The sequence below is a fragment of the Sphaerodactylus townsendi genome, linkage group LG01, assembly GCF_021028975.2.
Source record: "Sphaerodactylus townsendi isolate TG3544 linkage group LG01, MPM_Stown_v2.3, whole genome shotgun sequence".
Classification (NCBI taxonomy): Eukaryota; Metazoa; Chordata; class Lepidosauria; order Squamata; family Sphaerodactylidae; genus Sphaerodactylus; species Sphaerodactylus townsendi.
Window position 1 is genome coordinate 170,582,528 of NC_059425.1, and position 18,518 is coordinate 170,601,045.

Below are 18,518 nucleotides of genomic sequence, written 5' to 3' on the forward strand. Positions count from 1 at the left end.
GTCAGCTAAACCAGTGAATCAAACAAATAATAACTGCTATGTACAGAGTCTTGGGCCACATCCAAGCATTGCTACTATTGGGCTATTGGGCCACATCCAAGCAGTGCTACTATTATGCTGTAGCAGTCATTTGCAGTTATATTTTTATGTTCCTTTTTTTGGCCAGGACAGTACAGTACTGAGAGCACAACATTCAAAGATGTGCAGATTTAGTACTAGATGGGCTCAGGTCCGATGGAGAATTGTAGGCCTTCCCACCAGCCACTAAAATAATTATAGTGTCACAGCACATCCATTGGAAATATTCATGGGCTCCACAGCTCAGGCGGCAGATTTACCCAACCTAACCTTTCGAAAACAAGGAGGTTTGTTTGTTTGTTTGTTTGTATTTAGACATAGGGTTGCCTGGTTCCCCGTCTCTCACCACTAAGACTCATGGGTCAAGACCTGGTGATATCACATTGAATAGCAGTACTAATGGTAGTGTTTCCACTCACCATGAAGCATTATACCAATATATCTGTGAATTTGTGTAGTCTTAGTCATATGACTTTGAAGTGATGAACAAATCACACCACAAAATCACAAAACGATGAAAATTGACTGGGCACTATATATAGAAATGTAGTTGAGATGCTTGCCCTCTCTGATCTACCTGAAGGGTAGTTACTATTAACAGTAGAGTTGCCAACCTCTAATTGGCGACTGAAAATCTCCTGGGATTGTAGCTGACCTTCAGGCAATCCGTTCACCTGGAAAAAATGGCCACATTGGAAATTGGACTATATGGCATTATACGCCACTGAAGTACCTCCCTTCCACAAACCCCACCCTCTTAAGGCTCCACCCCTAAAATCTCCAGATGTTTCCCAATCTGGGGCTGGCAACCCTAGGCATGTTCAGAAGTCTTACGAAAGCCAACAGGTGTTGGGCTCTGAAGCTAGAAGGTCCTAGGGCAGTGGTAGCGAACCTATGGCACTCCAGATGTTCATGGACTACAATTCCCATCAGCCAATTGGCTATGCTGGCAGGGGCTGATGGGAATTGTAGTCCATGAACATCTGGAGTGCCATAGTTTGCCACCACGGTCCTAGGGCTTCAGTTTGCTGTCTTAAGAATTTACCCTCAAGCAGGTAACCTGCCCCAAGCAGACACTGTTTGTTTGTTTTTTGCACTGCAGTACTAAATTCAACTGGAATTAGATCTGTTTGTGTTTCTTTGGCAGGGATGTTACAGAACGGAAAGAAGTTTGATTCTTCCCGTGACCGAAACAAGCCTTTCAAGTTCAAGATCGGCAGGCAAGAAGTCATTAAGGGCTTCGAAGAAGGAGCTGCACAGGTACAAAATATTTTTATTTTTCAGGACAGCTAGAATGAATAATCATAGTGAGAAGTTATCATCATCATCATGAATGAGAAGGAATTTAAAATCACCTTCTTGGGGAGCGTGTTCTAATTGTGTATATGTATGCACACTTGTTAGTGTGAAGATAAGCAAAAATCAGTGTGGTATATCTTTGAACCTTAGCACACGCCTTCATCCATTACTACTGTTAACTGTGGGGATCTGTGGATTTAAGTCAGGTGGGATTTGACTACCATAGTTTTCATCATAGATTGAATTCAGGTGGATAAGCATTTGCTGTACTTCTAACATTCTAAAAAAGTGTAAATCAAATGGCACCATTTCAGGCTAGTTAGCTAATTACTTTTCTGTAGCATGACAAAAATTGTCGCAAACTCAGTTAGTTACATGGTCGGGAAGGACTAAAACTGTCATGTGAATAAGACTTAAATATTCTAGGTAACCCCCTGATAACAATACAGTACGGAACAACGGCTGAGGGAAATATCTTCTGCAGGAAGACGATCAGTTCAGTAACATTCGGAGTTGCTGTTGTACCCTTGGGCCCCTTCCATGCATGAAAAATAATATACTTTCAATCCACTTTGCAGCTGGATTTGACTGTGCAGAATAGCAAAATCCATTTGCAAACAATTGTGAAAGTGGATTGAAAGTGCATTATTCTGCATGTGCGGAAGGGGCTTTTGAAGCATTGATTGCTTCTTTGGAGTCTTCCCCTGCCTCCCCTTCAATTTCTGCACATGGAGAAATTTCTGCTTGCAGATTAATACCTTTGAAGGCAACTGGTAATTCCTTGGGCCAACCCCCATCTTCTGCTTCCGGCTGTCATGACGTTACAAAAAAACAAAGAACTTCTGCCCAAAAAGCTCAGGGCAACGTCCGTTGGTTCTCCGATTCCCTCTTTTATTCTCACAATAATCCTGCAAAAAAAGATTTGGCTGGGAGACAGTGGCTGGCCCACCGCAGTGAAATTCATGACTGGGAAAGATTTGCACTTTGGTTTCCCCATTTTGAAACCCAACAACCTGTTCACAATGGCTCCAACAGGAGAGCTGTAGCCATTGCCTAAAATCATATCATGGTTATAAAAACCAGATCTGGTGCCTGAAAGAAGCTTGCTTTTATATCAGACTAAGAAATAATGGCGTGAATCCTATTCTTACGCTACCATTCCACTGTACAAAGTTTGGAACCTTCCTCCAGCCCAGGGAGACTTTGCTTAAGCCAATTTAAGTGACTCTTCCTTTGGAGGAATAATCCTTCGGTTGGCGGAAGGTCCCTTGAAGGAGGATGGGATCTACCCTAGTTTCACATGACTGCAAGGTCGTTGTTCATGAAATCTAAATGATCATTCTTTATTTAAAAAATATTAGAAGGGTTGCTTCTAAGCAGTGAACATTTTAGGGAGCAATCCTAACCAATCTGCTCAAAAGTACATCCGGTTTTGTTCAGTGTGGGGGCTTATTCCCAGGAATATGTTCTTAGGATTGCAGCTTTTGTGAAATTGCCACTGATCTAAATGAATGTTAGCATATAACCAAATTCGTTTCAACACATTGTAAATGGCCCGATTTTACAAGCTAGTATGTAATATAATGAATGGAATTGTAATGTTTCAGAAATAAAAATGCTAATAAGGCCCAAGGATCAACAGGTCTCTTAGTAGATTTTCTGATTTCTGAGCCTCAGATAGAATGAGAGGTTTGTTGCATGATTTGACGGACATGGAGCAATTACAAATGCAATCAGTGAGGACATCCAAGAAATATTTCACGGTTAGAAGAGCCAGTGTCATGCAGAAAGTAGAGTGTCAAGCTGAAGTCTGGCAGACCAGGGCTCAGGTCCACAGTTTGACATAAAGCTTGTGGATTGATGTTGAGTCAAACACTGTGATACCTCTGCCTACCTCACAGGACTGCTGTGAGGATAAAATCTGAGAACAATGTCTGCTACCCTAAGTGCCTTGAAAGAGGGTTTTTCCCCCAGTAATTTATACACACACACACACACACTCACACACACACACACACACACACACACACACACACACACACACACACACACACACACACACACACAGAGAGAGAGAGAGAGAGAGAGAGAGAGAGAGAGAGAGAGAGAGAGAGAGAGAAAGTTACACTGCAGTCCTAATCAGAAGGGTGTGATTGCTTAGAAATGAATTATTATCCATCTACATTGTTTCCAGAACACTGAATTGCTCATAGGTTTCCTACAATTCCTTATACGTCCCAAACTTCAGTTTGTCAAACTACTATCCACTGGCTCCATCTAGTGTCATGTTCCATGGAAGATTAGAAATTCATAAACATGTGCCAGTCCAATATCCACTGCATTACTGCAACACACTATGCTATTTACTAAAAATTATTGGCACTTTGCTACAGATATTGCCAGGCTACTCTTTTGCATTGCATTACTTCAGTTATACCCCTCGTCCCTAAGACTTTTAGATTCTAAAAGTAGTATTTTTTACTGTATTTATGTGGTCTTTGAAGAACAAGAGTCTTTACCTCTGCCTTCAATTAAATTGTTCCGCCTTTTAAAGTAAGCATATATGAGTTGAAGACCTACTGTGACTTGCAGTGGGCATTTTCTTGCCCCCAATTCCCCCATCCCTACACTATTTCCTCTTTCCCAGTCTCTCCAGCCTCTTCTTCTTTTCTGCTTTTCTCTCTCTAACAAATCAACTAGCCCTTATTTATCAACCTTCCATCCTTCCCTCTTATCCTTTTCTGTTCTCTGTGCTTCCGCTTCTCTTCTCTCTTTCCAAGATTCCTTCTCTTTCTTTCATCTTTTACCCATTTTGTCTCTCCAAACCTGCCTTTGGCTGACAGAAAACATGGCTTGGAAAGCACAGCGATATAGTTGTGGTTGCCTAGCAACCTCAAATGGTCACTGAGATCTCAGAACAATCTCAGTTCAAATAGTGAATGTTTGTTTTGTAAAATTATAGGTATTGCTTATATTTTTTTTATTTTATTTTTTAAGATTTCAGATGTTTATGCAAACCTGGGGGTCACTCAGGTTGGTGGAACCCTTGATCCCACTCCAGTCTGTTCCTGACTCCAATGTGTGTATTTTTTTGATTCACACTTTAGGATCCACTTCAGAATCAGATATAATGATTAAAATGTGTAGGACTGATGGTAAACAGGTTTTCTGATGTAGTTTTCCATTTTCTTCCTCTGCATTGCTAATATCTCACTACTAGGAGCAGCAGTGGCGTGGTGGTTAAAAGAGCAGGTGTACTCTAATCTGGAGGAACTGGGTTTGATTATCTCCTCTGCTGCTTGAGCTGTGGAGGCTTATTTGGGGAATTCAGATTAGTCTGTGCACTCCAACACACGCCAGCTGGGTGACCTTGGGCTAGTCACTGTTCTTCTGAGCTCTCTCAGCCCCACCTACCTCACAGGGTGTTTGTTGTGAGGGGGAATGGGTAAGGAGTTTGTAAGCCCCTTTGAGTCTCCTTACAGGATAGAAAGGGGGGATATAAATCCAACTCTTCTTCTTCTTCTAGATGAGCCTGGGACAACGAGCAAAACTGACTTGCACACCTGACATGGCATATGGAGCCACAGGTCATCCTGGAGTTATCCCCCCAAATGCTACTCTCATTTTTGATGTGGAGCTACTTAGGATAGAGTAACTCAGAGCAACTGACTGAAGACACCTGTCAATAACGTCCCATTCTCTTCCCCCTTTCCTTCAATGGGGAACATCTCCACTGGAATTTCTGCCACTCCCGCAGTCATACCAACAATGCCTCTATTTGAGGTTGTTTTCTCACTTTCTTAATTTTTTTAAAGAATGTTGTTGGTGTATGTATTTGTCCTTGTTTAGATGCCTTATTTTTGCTGTGGAGACAGAAAAAAACGACGTAACATTCTTAAGTTGTAAATTTTGTTTTAATTTGCATGTGAAACTTCAGAATTGTGATTGGAACTATATATAAACACACTCATGACTATTAATGTATAAAGAAATTACTTATTGAAAAACCGCTGCCTTACTATATACGTTAAAAAAAAAATAAAGGAACACAAACACGGGGTGCTCAGAAATCAAGTGTACAGGTTGTACATGAATGGGCATTAGCCAAACCAAGTTACCTGCGCTGCCACTTTTTCTCAACTTGTATGTTCTGCTTGCTGCTGTTTTAAATAAAACATCTCAGATGGAAAAAAAATTCCAAGAAGAACAATAAAAATCTTGATACTTTATTTCTGCTTTGTCTCTGTCTCGTTCTGGGTTTCAGAAGTCATAAAGGTAAACAGAAGCATTCTTAATTCGCAGTGTTTATGAATTTTCTTGAACAGTTTGTGGCTTTGGAATGGTTCAGTAACATGGTATAGTGCAGGGGTCTACAACCTGCGGCTCTCCAGATGTTCATGAACTACAATTCCCATCAGCCCCAGCAATTGGCCATGCTGGTAGGGGCTGATGGGAATTGTAGTCCATGAACATCTGGAGAGCCACAGGTTGCAGACCCTTGGTATAGTGGTTAAGAGCAGTGGACTCTATTCTGGAGAACCAGATTAATTCCCCACTGCTCCACATGAATGGGGGACTCTATAATCTGGTGAACTGGATTTGTTTCCCTTCTTCTCCGCACAAAGCCTACTGGGTGACCTTGGGCTAGTCACAGCCCCACCTCTCTCAGCCCCACGTACTTCACAAAGACCTTTTCCACACATGCAGAATAATACACTTTCAATTCACTTTCAGTGCACTGTGAAGCTGCATTTTACTGTGCGGAATAGCAAAATCCACTTTCAAACAGTTGTGGAAGTGGCTGGAATGTGCATTATTCTGCATGTGCGGAAGGGGCCAAAGCCTTTTGCAGGGAGAGGAAGGGAAAGAGTTTGTAAGCCACTTTGAGACTCCTTACAGGAGAAAAAAGCAGGCTATAAATCCAATGTTTTCTTTTTCATCTATTAACAGTTGGATCAAACATAAAGTTTAACTGGAATTCTGCAAACTCTGCAACCAGTAATTTTAAGATGAAATCATGAACACATGAAACTGCCTTGTGCTGAGTGAGACCACTAGGTTATCTGAATATTTACTAGAGGCAGACCAAAGCCTAATCTAATAGCCCTATGTGCCCTCACACCTTTCTCTGGACCAAGTCATTCTGATGGCACTGTTTTGAGGAATGAATGGGAAGAAAATGGGCAGAGTCAAATTATCTATGACAAGGAGAAGCAAAGAACAGTAGGCATAAAAAACCCCAACATCAGTTGTCCATTAAGGCTAGACAAAGGGTTACATCCAACTAACTTTTCTGTTGGTGACCACCAAAAGGCTGCAGCAGGAATCAAGGGAGCTGCATAGACAAAACCCACATGGGACAGGATGAAATAAGAAGGGGGATTTGGTAAGATCAAGCAAAAAGTTCACTGGATGCACCTTAATACCATGTAGTTCATACCATTAATGCCATTGAGGAGTCAGCTTGTTCCAGAGGGGGCTGCACTCCCCCAAAAGAACACGTCCATAGTTTGGGGGTCTGGGCCTATGGCAGGAGGCTTCAGTCTGTGGTACATAGCATGTTGTGTCAACTTTGGCCCTATGCCAACTACAGCCCTTCTTTGAAAAGTATGGTCTGGTCCCAGCTCTGATCACATTGTGGTTATATTACAGCAATGAACTGTATATGAGATTGCCTTTGAAAACTGTCCAGAAAGTTCAGCTGATTCAAAATACAGTAGCTGGACTACTATCTACTATCAGAGGGTGGGATACAGGGTCCATATCGCTCTAGAAATGAAAGGTCTGTGCTGGTTACCAATCTGTTTTTGGGCCTAGTCCACAGTTTTGGTTCTTACCTTTCAGGACATAATTGGATTGGGGGCAGGGCACAAAGGACCACCTTCTCCTATCTTGTCTACCCTGCCAGCTAAGGTTTTCTTAACAAATCCTGCTGTATGTGTATGAAGAGGTTGCTCTTGTTACAGTATCAGGCAAATTCACACTAGCCTGACAAGAGCCTTTGATCTCCAGATAGGAAACCAAAAGGCTTTGAATAAATTACCCAAAAGGAAGGTAGTAGCCAAACAGAACAAAGAAGTGGTTTACAGTATGGCCAGAAAATGGAGTTTACCTGAAAACCAAGGAGAGGGAACAAAGAATATTCTAATCCAGACCGGGCAGGAGAAAGCACCTCCTGAGGCCAGGTCTAAAACAATACCTGCCTGGAATCATGCTGTTAGCTGAGAAATCAATAAATTAGAATATTTTCTTGTTTTCTGGGTTTTTTTCCAATAAAATCTTTGAAAACCCAGCAGTTTTTGAGTATCTGGAAAAAGGAACCCAGGATTTATAAAACAGGTGTGGATCCCCCCCATTCCTGGTCTTGTGACACTGTAGTGTAGTCAGGTGGTGACAAGGGTTAAGGTTTTTTCAATGGTGGTACCTCATCTATAGAATGCTCTTCCCTTTGAGGCTCACCAGACACTAACTCTTTTTTAGGCTCAAGCCAAAAACATTTATTTTTAGCCAGCTTAGTGTAGTGGTTAAGAATAGGTGGACTCTAATCTGGAGAACCGGGTTTGATTCCCCACTCCCCCAAATGTGCGGTGGATTCTTATCTGGTGAACCAGATTTGTTCCCCACTTCTACATTCCTGCTGGGTGACCTTGGGCTAGTCACAGTTCTCTCAGAACTCTCAGCCCAACCTACTTCACAAGGTGTCTTGTGAGGAGAGGAAGGGAAAGGAGTCTCTTTATAAGAGAAAAAGATAGGGTATAAATCCAAACTCTTCTTTAATTAAAGGGGTAGATTTTAATTCAATTTTGTTATCTGATTTTTGGTCTGAAAACTGTTTAAAATACATTTTAAGCTGCTTAATGTTTTATGTTTTTATTCATGGACAAGGTTTTCATTTACAATTTTTATGGTGTGTTATATTTTATTTTGTGACCTGTCTCGGGCAAGTTCCCTGGAAAGGCAGCGCGAAACAAATAAAGACTAAAGTTGCACTCAAATGCCCTCTGCTTCCTGAGCACTCAGCAGCTTGTCTTCAATCTTGCTGAGTTATGGGCACATTTACAGTTTTGACAAAGAACAAAATAGCTGCCACAGGGGCAGGGCCAGTCATAACATGTAAGGCATTTCACAAATTATTGGGGGCTTTCAAAATCAACAAAGGCAACACCTCCTGGGCTCTCCTGCAATACTTCCTACACTTGCTTGAACAAATAAATGCTGTTTAGGTTTCATTTCTGAGGGGAGAGGAATTTTGCTTTCTCCACAGTCCCTGAGAAAGATTTCAAGCCCAGAGAGATAAGTATACTTGTGGCCAATGTGAAAGCCCTTAGCTGTGATGCAGCTGCTCAGACTGACCTCTTTGCTCAACTACCCAGTTAGCTGTCAGGAAATGACCCTAAGCTTCACAAACTTTTTTTCCTGTTTATTCAAGAAGCTTGGATGTTGTTTTCAAGAAATCAGGGGGTACCAGGAAGCCCCTAAGCAGACACTGCACTTGGGGAAGGAGTGGGGGGAGTATCAGTGGTCTATGTATAGTTTCAAGTTTCCCCTAGTATTGTGAAGGTCAGAAACGTTTACATTTTAAATGAATCGATAATTATTAATCACACGCAGCTTGTATCAGTTGTCACAATTCGGCTTTTATTGTGGTTCTGTCATTCCTTCCACACACTACAAATTGTTTGCATCTCTATTCAACTCTCATGTCTCTGCCATTTAAGTCAGTGTAGTACAGTTCACAAAAATAATTATTGCTCCTGTTACTAACAATATCTTCTGTGAATAATTTCAGGGGGGGAGACACGGCTGATAGCAAGAAAGCCTACTTTAGAAAGCACCTACTTTAAACAAATGTGTCCCAATCAAATCTGACTGATCAGAAGATTACTATGGACACTGAGCTCCAAGAGTCAAGCAGGATTCACAGTTGCATTGTAATGCCCAGCCCCACGGTGGAAGTTGGAAGTTTTTGATGCAGTCGTTGAGACGGCGTGTACGACTAGAATGGGATCAGGACCTCCATGTTAACAGGCAACACTGTAGTCTAAACATAAAATGTTCATTCATTTTATATCATTTCACTCTAAATTCTGCTATTGCAAGAGATATAAACATAACACCTTTGTATAAGCCTCAGTGAGAACTTTGCCAAGTGTGGATTTGTGCAAAAAAAACAGATTTTGTAATTTTCTCAAGGACTGTAATGGTAGCAAAGAGGGCAATGCTTAGACTCAGCTAACAAACTTTTCCCTTGGGAAATCAGTTACGATGTTTCAAGTTATGGTAGATTTCAGAAATTTTAACAAATGGTATCACTTGATAGGTAACAGCAGCAGCTGGGTTGCCTTCAGAAGAGGGATGTCTCTATATGTGATTGCACACAGAATGCTGATACTTCTGCTTGGTTTACCTGTCATCTCAACACAGCAACGTTTATTAAGTATACGTTGCCTTTGATATCACATACACTTTCCGAGCTCTGACTGGCTTGGAAAGATAAAGAAAAACAAACCCACCCCAAAAGGAGCATTCAGAATTAATGCTCCCAAATAAATCACAAAACTATTGTTCTAGCACAGGGGTCTGCAACCTGTGGCTCTCCAGACATTCATGGACTACAATTCCAATTGCAGACCCCTGTTCTAGCAGGGAAATAACCACACCCCACCCAAATCACCACTTTTATCTTGAAAATGTTAAGAGGGGGAAGATTCATTACAGTCTGAGAATATATTTTTTTTAAAACCACATTGGAGCTGGTTCAGGATAGCACTGTATAATATTTTTTTTAACCTTTCATATGGTATAATTGCTATCTTCTGTGAAGTTCATGGGAGGGTAAAGAGGAAAAAAAATCCAACCTGAATGCACCCCCACCCCCAACATACACACACAAACATCCATTTCTCAGGACCACATAATCAATTTTAATTACAAGTTCATGACAAAATTAGCAAATAAAAAGGAAGGTGGTATACAGAAGCGGAAAACAAATCCTTAGCCCCAAATGAACTGGGCTTCCACGTGAGAAAAGCAAACAGACTAACCAAACCTGTCTTAATCAAGAACAGCTATAATGATGGTCCCATCTTGGCGCTCCTCTATCTGTACAGCCTGCAATGGAAGTATCGGGCAGTTTTAGCCTGCTTGGGTGGTCCACTTTGCCAGACTTATTATGGAAAGAAGTACAGGCACCTGGCTCCTGTCAGCTACAGCCTATCTTAAAAATACAACAGTTTTGAGCCGGTTGGAAGATGGCAACCTCAGCTGCAGGGGAAGCATCATTAAGCTGTACTTTACCAGCAAGAGTGGACATGAGAGGAACAGGGGCCCCTCCCCACATCTCATTCCATACCCACGTAAGCTCATCCTGTTTGAATCACTCAAGGTAATACAAAGCGTTCTGGTCAAGGAAAGTATTCAGATACCCTTCTGACAGAAACCTAACACAAACTTGAAGAATATGGCTGATTACCTCCTGGTGCTGGGGTGTGCAGTGGGACCGGAAGCATGTTGGGGCAAGACATCTTGACCTGACGCGCTTCCTCTTGCCCCGAACGTGCTTCTTGCTTTCTGTGGGGAAAGCGAGAGCACTTCTGGGGCAACTTTTCACACCAGAGTGGGGCGAGGGCGGGGAACAGCCAGCAGTCAGCCTATATGTATATGCTCTTATGACATTTAACACAATTTAAAAAAATGTTTCCTTGTCTCATAACAGTTAATTGGTGTATTCACGACACATAACACCTTTGTATAAACCTCTGATTTGCAGGGAATTTCATCAAATGAAATGCCTTGGTGAATCTTCATACTGAAATGCCAACCAGAAAAACATACTGGAGTTAACGTGCTAATTATAAATTCCTCTGGGATCATCATGTCTTGTGTTCTGTGTAAAAGAAAATTAAGCACTAAAGACTGCAGTGCTTTAAAGCAGACACACATATTTGTGGGGAAGTTTTTGTCCAGAAAATAACAAAGGATAACTTTGTCCATATACCCAGGTCCCTCACAAAGGCCGAGGGTTTTATTTTGGCGGATCTGTGTTTATTCCATATTTCTCCTTCAGGAGTTTCAGCTGTTCTTCCTTTTTCTTTGTATCCATTTTTTGGAATGCCTAAAATAAAACAGAAATATATTGTGAACAAACTGCAATAAATAAATCTCCCATTTAACCAATTATCTTTACGAACATCAAGAAACTAAGATGCATTATACTTCACTATGTCTCAAGACAAACACATGTATTTAATTCTTCAGAAGTGAATCGGGGCTTTTGGAAAGGGATTGATGCTACACCAAGAAGTTGACTGTACAAGATGGCTGCCTTTTGCCATTGCTTTAGGTCCCAGTTGTTGAAAGAAACATTTATTGAAAACAATTAAATAAACTAATGTAGGATCCAACATTCAATGGGGAGAACTTGAATGTGTCTACAGGATGCGGAGTACAAATTGTTATCAACTTGTAAAAGGCCACCATCTCAACTGTATGTGGCAAGTAAACACCTCCACATAACCCAGGAGGGAAGTTTTTTAAAACTCTTTCAGGTCAGCATGACAAAAATAACTGAATCTAGCATTGCAATGAGGATCACAAATCTTTTCCACGCTCCACCCTCCACAGCAGTCTTCCCTGATGGCAGAAAAGTTTATTCCTTCCATTCTGGTATCAGGCAAACCACTTCCCTTTTGGGGGCAACCTGCTGTCGATCTCCTGAGGGGGTCAGAGACCGGTTTATGAGGGAGAGGGAGGGGTGGCATGCAAGGGGAGGGAGGGAGGGGAGGGCAGGGAGTATAATGTTCATTTACATAGTTGAACAAATTAAGGAACCTAGTGTGTTAGAAACAAGCATTATGGCTAAGGGCATAGTTCAAAAGAATGTGATGCAGCAACCCTGCTTAAGTTAAGTAGCACACAGACTGTTTGGAACCTGTGTGCAAGACCTCTTGGGAATCCTATGTATGCTGCCTCTGCAGAACAAAAGAGGCTTCTGATAACATGGAACTTGCTTTCGTGTTTCTCGTCAACTAACGTAACTACAGCAGCTGGAATTTGTATGCACAGGAATTCATTCTTTTAACTCTACATGCTGCCTAGAACAAAGGCCCAATCGAATCTCCCTTCTTCTTAACGCTTCCCAGCCTTCCAAAAAGCCTGAACAAACGCAAAACATAGACTATTCCTCACAAATACTAATTTCATGTGCCCAGGATTCACTCTATCAGGACCAGCAGGCATGCCATTACAGAGATGTTCCAAACCAGTTGTCAGTCATTTGAATTACACCGAAAGCACAGGAGAGTCGCTATTAACCTGAATTATTCCAGTACCGTTCTTGCCATGCCTTTGTTCAAACAAAATTTAAAAGATCATCTTATACGGCAACAACGATGAATTATTTAAGGAAGAGTTCATATACTTGCCCTGTTTGCGTTATAGTACAAGACCACAAGATATCTGTTGCACACGTTGAATCCTGACAGATGATCACAAGCATTTTTGGCATCAAAGATATCTTCATAGACAACGTAAGCTGTTCCTCTAGTCTCGGGAGTATTTCCTCTGTAGGATAAGCACAGATTTAATATTTACTAAGGACATGAGTACAAATTCCATTTGAAATCAGAAATGACAGAAGAAAAAGTGTCACTGTACAACATTAAGTGCTTTAAAGCGCTGATACTTGGATTTCTCAGACAATTTTTCTTGCCCTTTTGGCATTTCCCTCAGTTCTTTAATTCTAGTCCTACTGCACAGTTTACTGGAGGTCTTTGTGTTGTGTATTTTACAATTCTCCTTAAGTCTCAAACAGTTAATGAAGTTAACAACAAAAACATTGGAGCCACAATCCCTCGAATAGTAGCCTGACAGTAAGAACTATCGAAATCAGTGGCAGCTGGTTAGAATAAATGTGCCTGAAATTAGCTGCACATAATTGGAAGTTACTGTATATCCACTTTGAACACGCAGACAAAGATTCTTATCAAGGTCTATCAAGAAAGAAGCATCAAGTAAAGCCTAACAGTGAAGCGACCAACTGCACCGAGACAACTACATTTTTTCAGCATGTGGCCAAAAAGAGTAACAAGGCTCAAAAGGTTAAAAAGGTAGGATGAAGAAAACAGGATCAGCCTTCAGGGCTCCATATGCCTTTACAGACCAAGTACAACAAATTCTGTAATTTTACCATTTGAGTTAAGAGGACAATTGTTGAAGGACAACCTGAGTACGGAGTTGGGCATGGTAGTCCCAGAAGGCATGGTTGCTTTTGCTGGCTAACAACTGAAAATGATATTTTCTTGCCAATTAGAAGCAGATAAAAGAGCATATCAAATTGGTATATTGTCATTCTATGATACACGTCATGACTTTGACTCAGTTCTTAATGATTTACCATAGTGGTATGCTGCTCTGCAATGTCACTTTAAATGGCAAAGTCTTCTTCAACTGTTCCCCCCCCCTCCACCCCAAATTTACCATCTTCCAAATTTTCTTGTTTTCTAAGAAATACTTGCAGCGTAATTTTAAAGCATCGTTTCCATTATAGGATTTTCCTAGGACAGCCAATGTGGTGTAGTGATTAAGAGTGGCAGACTCTAATCTGGAGAACCAGGTTTTTCCCCACTCCTCCATATGAAGCCTGCTGGGCAAAGTTAGGCCAATCACAGTTCTCTTGGAACAGCTCCATCTACCTCACAAGGTATGTATGGGGGGGGACGGACCGTAAGCCACTTTGAAATTTTTACAGTAGGAAAAAGCAGGGTACAACCCCGCTTATAGATCTAGTGCTTCCTTTTAACTTAAGGCCTCTTTATGTGACCTCAATCTTTCCACTCTGAGATCTGTATTGTGAAATATCTCACTTAAATTCTAGGCTTGCATAGCTTATGATATATTTTCCTCTTCTGTCATTCTATACCCTCCTTGATTTACAAATTTGGTTTTAGCTTGTCCCTTGTGTTATTTTACACAGAAAGCTGAAATAATGCCCAGAAAGCTGTCAGGCTGAAGTACATCACTTTGACAATTCTACTGTTAACCTCAGTTTCAGAACGCTCTATAGACTTACACTCTGATTTGTCGAATAGGTCCGTATTTTCCAAAAATATCATACATTTCTTCCGCTGTGATTTTATATGGCAAATTTCTGATGTATAAAATTCGGTTGACTTCAGGAGGCAGACGAATCTAGGATTTGAGGAAACAGAAAATTAGCAACAGAAGAATAGGCTTCTGGAAGACAAGTATTCTGTTCTAACATTTCTAGGTTACTCTTGCCCTGATCTGGATGGCCCAGGTTAGCATGATCTCGCCAGAATTCAGAAGCTGAACAGGGTCAGTCCTAAGTATTTAGATGGAAGACCACCAAGAAGTCCAAGGTCACTGTGCAGGGGCAAGCAAAGGCAAATCTCAACATTTCCTTTCCCCACCCTGTTATACAGTGTCACTCTCGCAGGCCTAAATACAGCTGTTTAGAAGCAACAGGATAATTTGATCTACTTATACTTGCTACTTGCTATAAGTTTTAAAATAGATTCTCCCCCCCAAAAAAGCTCTTCATTAAAATTGCAATTGCATGGACAGGTAAGATACATTTAGGCTCACTGGTTTAAATGAGCACCAATTTACAGACACCAGGCTATGAAATCTGGATTATGTGCAAAAAGGGGTACAATGTTAAGGGCCACATGGTGTGTGTGTTTGTCAAATCATCTTTCTACTGTTCTTATCCTCCTCCCCATCCATTTCTGCAAATATTTTTCTCTAAGCTGAGTTCTGAAAACAGATGATTACAACTAGGAGGGAATTCTAAAGGAAAACAAGCGGGAGACAGTTCAATGTTTTCCCCACCAACAAACCCCCTTGGCCCTTTAAATGACACCCATACATCATTTCATTTATGAAGGAGGCAGACTCAGGTTTAAAGGTATACTTTGACCATGCATCTCCTTTTAAAAATTACAGTGCTGTATGGTGATTAGTTCCAGGCTATGATCAGGAAAACCAGGTTTTACATTCAGTGGTATACTCTGGGTATCACAGTTCCCTGTAACAAATTCATTTCCTTCATTTATACCTCATCGTTCTCCCCAGCAGAGACTCCCCCCCAATACGGACAACAGCCCTCTGAGGTAGGTTAGGTCAACAGTATATGACTGCCCAGCAAACGTCCACTGCAGAGTGCAATCAAAGTAAAAGCACCAACCGTCACATGTTAGCTAGAAGGGCAACTGTTTGATTTGTAGCTAATATAATTAATGTGTAGCACATATTTTACCTATTCTGACCTTTAAAAGAAGACTAACCTTAACGGTTATACTATTTAAATAATGATATATAAAAATAGCGTTATATAACTTAGAAAATTATAAATGTCAAGACTCGTTTATATGTATATATGAAATTTATATATATACATATGCATGTATATATAAGTGTGTGGGTGAATATGAATATATATATATATATACACATACACACACACACACGTATGCATACACACAGAGAGAGACATATATAAATCTTCAGGAATAAACCTTCACAATACACACACACACACACACATTTTGTCATCTTTATCTTGAAAGTTTATTTACTTATATATTGTTATAGCTGTAATTATATTATGTTTATGGTTTTATTTTTTTACATATAAAATCAATTATAAAACCTTTCACATCCCGGGCTATATATAAACATGTTAGCTAAACTGGGCTCCGTCCCCAAGTACAACTGGGGAAACGAAGCCTCCCCTGACACTTATTTCCATACAAGAACACGTGTCTTTGGCTGAAGATAATCCCATGTAACGAGTCTTCAGCGCCCTCCTGTACCATCAGCCCCCGTCAATCTAATGCCCTTGCCCACCCCTCTGTAGTAAGGTTGCCTTCATGGCCACTGAGACGCTGGGGTCAGAGGGAGCAGGAACCCCCACAAAATGGCCGTCCCCGCGCAGGGGAGCAGGGGAGCGACTCGCACTTACATTCGCGCGTTTAGCCGCTTGCATCGCCATGGTGACAGCCTAGGTAGAGTCCTCACGTCGGTCTTCGGGAACACAGGGAGACACCTCCGCAAAGGCCGCGACCACCGACAGAAAAGGGCTCGTGATGCTTCTACTGCGCACGCGTTCTTTTACGTCACCCTCGGAAAGGGATTCACCCCCTTCCGCTCCTCCCCAGCTTCGTTGGGCCCATAGAGATAAAGGAAAGGAGGCGTTCCACACACTCCATTCTTCGGGTTCCGAGTCGAATACCTCAAATGAGTGGCAAGAGTGGCAAAAATACAAGGAATATTAAAGACCCCTCCTCTGCATTCCCCCTCTTCTCTGCTTTTGAAATAATTGTGACCTCGATTCCCCTCCGAGGTAATACATGATTGCCTCGTCTTGCAATGATGCTGGCAAGATTTAAGGGCAGGTGGGTGGGTACCATCAAGCACACTGTCGCCTATGCGGTCAGACCACTTTTTCGGGGGTGAGGGTCAGCCGTGTCTATTGTGGCTAATGTTAGCTCTCTGGGACTTCACTTTCCGGGCTGCCGAAACCTTTTGGCTGGACATGCCCGAGATTGCATCCTACTAGAGCTTCATGCATGCAAACAAAATAGGGCAGGTAGTAGGGTAGAGGGGCTTGATTTGGCGTGAAAAATATATTCCTTACTTTGGTTGCTCGGACATGTGCTGGAACTAATAACTAACTTCAGTGCTTGTTTTGCACTCGCTTGCATACAGCACGGTTTGACTGCAGCAGTCTAGAGTTTGGCGGGAAAGGTCCAAATCATGATGTAGAAGACAGATCTGTGACTTCTCCCTCCATGTAAACTTCGGTCCAAGAGGGGCCTCGGGAGCCAGCCAAGGCGCCCCCCAGCCAGCCTGGGCTTCCAAGTTGCATCTCATTCTCTTCCCTCCCTCCAAAGTGGATCTGCATAAAGTAGGTCGCAGATTTTTCTTCCATCCAGTTCGCAAACGCCTTTCGAAAGAACTGACGTCTAAATGTTGGCTGTCACGTAATAAGCCCTTGCAGTTGCTCACCTGATTCAGGTCCTGGGGACAGAGAGGGATCCCCTTTTTGGACTGCCAGACGTGCAGAGCAAAGGCAGTGGCGTCAGGAGGAGAGACTGAGCATGCCCACGTTAGGTTTGTTTGCCTTCTTTTTTTCCCACCGTCAGAAACTTTGCGCCTCCCCCGCTTCCTGTTTCCAAGGAGCTCTGATTTCACCCACGCTTTTCAATGCTGCAAATTACCCTCTTCTGACTTCAGACGCGGGCTGCAAAAAAAGTGGCTCTAACTGAGCTCTTGGGCTGGAAATTGGACCTCATGTAGCGAAAGCAGAAGCCTGGATCGCTGCCTCGGTTTCTTCCTGTTGAGGGACCCGCCTTTTGCTCTAGGGCTGAGCGGGAAGGTGGGGTTTTAGCTACTGGAGGAGGCAGGAGCCGCAACTGGACCATGCAGGATAAGAAGCAGCGGCCAACGGGCCCTGCAAGCAAGAGCGATGGTGGTCAGTGGGTGATGGTTGCTCCAGGTAAATGCAGAAAAAATAGCTCTCTCCGCTTTCCCGCAGTTAGTTTCTTAACTCTCTCCTTCTGCATCCCTCCTTAGGTAATCTTCTCTCCATAGGAATGGAAGGGGCTATACAGCTAACGGGGGTTTGCTTTCCTTTTAAAAAGATTCCTCTTCCTTCTTTCCCCGACCCTGCATTGTTGTGTTGTAACTTCTGTAACTTTTGATGCATTGTTGTGTTGTAACTTCTGTAACTTTTGATGTAACTTTTTGTGTTGTAACCTCCCTCTGTTGTAACTTTTTTAAAATAAAAAGGTACACTATAAAGCATTTGTCAAAAGTCCCTCCCAGATGAAAGCTCGCTTTCTTTCCAAGCTGTAAATAGTGGGGAGGTAGGGATGGAATGGGGGAGAAATTTTTTTAAATCAATAAATAAAAGATCAGAGGGGTTTAGGTGAATTTTAAACCATTTCAGGTTAGCAATTACAAGTTATTTTTTTCAATCATAAAGCTTTATTAATTCCACATTTCCATAAAAACACAAAGATATATAATGTATTGTCGAAGGCTTTCACGGCCGGAATCACTAGGGTGCTGTGTGGTTTCCGGGCTGTATGGCCGTGTTCTAGCAGCATTCTCTCCTG

The 18,518-nt window shown here is 41.9% G+C and overlaps 2 protein-coding genes across 2 annotated transcripts in view; one reads left to right on the forward strand and one right to left on the reverse strand.

The window, feature by feature from the left end:
- The window catches only part of FKBP1B (FKBP prolyl isomerase 1B), a 40,180-nt gene extending 34,574 nt beyond the window's left edge, over nucleotides 1-5,606 (forward strand). Inside the window, exons 3-4 of the mRNA XM_048499327.1 lie at nucleotides 1,226-1,338; nucleotides 4,904-5,606. Of these exons, the coding sequence (XP_048355284.1) occupies nucleotides 1,226-1,338; nucleotides 4,904-5,032 (242 nt within the window). The 3' untranslated portion in view covers nucleotides 5,033-5,606. The remainder of the gene's footprint in view (nucleotides 1-1,225; nucleotides 1,339-4,903) is intronic.
- Nucleotides 5,607-10,281: 4,675 nt separating this feature from the next.
- Nucleotides 10,282-16,519, reverse strand: SF3B6 (splicing factor 3b subunit 6). Its single transcript, XM_048499341.1, has 4 exons — nucleotides 16,361-16,519; nucleotides 14,447-14,565; nucleotides 12,801-12,939; nucleotides 10,282-11,491 (listed from the first exon to the last, which is right to left on the reverse strand). Exons 1-4 carry the CDS (start codon nucleotides 16,388-16,390, stop codon nucleotides 11,402-11,404), a joined length of 378 nt encoding a protein of 125 aa, XP_048355298.1. The 5' UTR covers nucleotides 16,391-16,519; the 3' UTR covers nucleotides 10,282-11,401.
- Between the last annotated feature and the right edge of the window lie 1,999 nt (nucleotides 16,520-18,518).

Coding starts and splice junctions, on each gene's coding strand:
- SF3B6 (XM_048499341.1), bottom strand. CDS start 16,390: ATGGCGATGCAAGCGGCTAAACGCGCGAAT. Junction 14,566..16,360: donor AAGCGGCTAAACGCGCGAAT/GTAAGTGCGAGT, acceptor CTCAAATCCTAG/ATTCGTCTGCCTCCTGAAGT. Junction 11,492..12,800: donor TGTACTATAACGCAAACAGG/GCAAGTATATGA, acceptor GTTTTATTTTAG/GCATTCCAAAAAATGGATAC.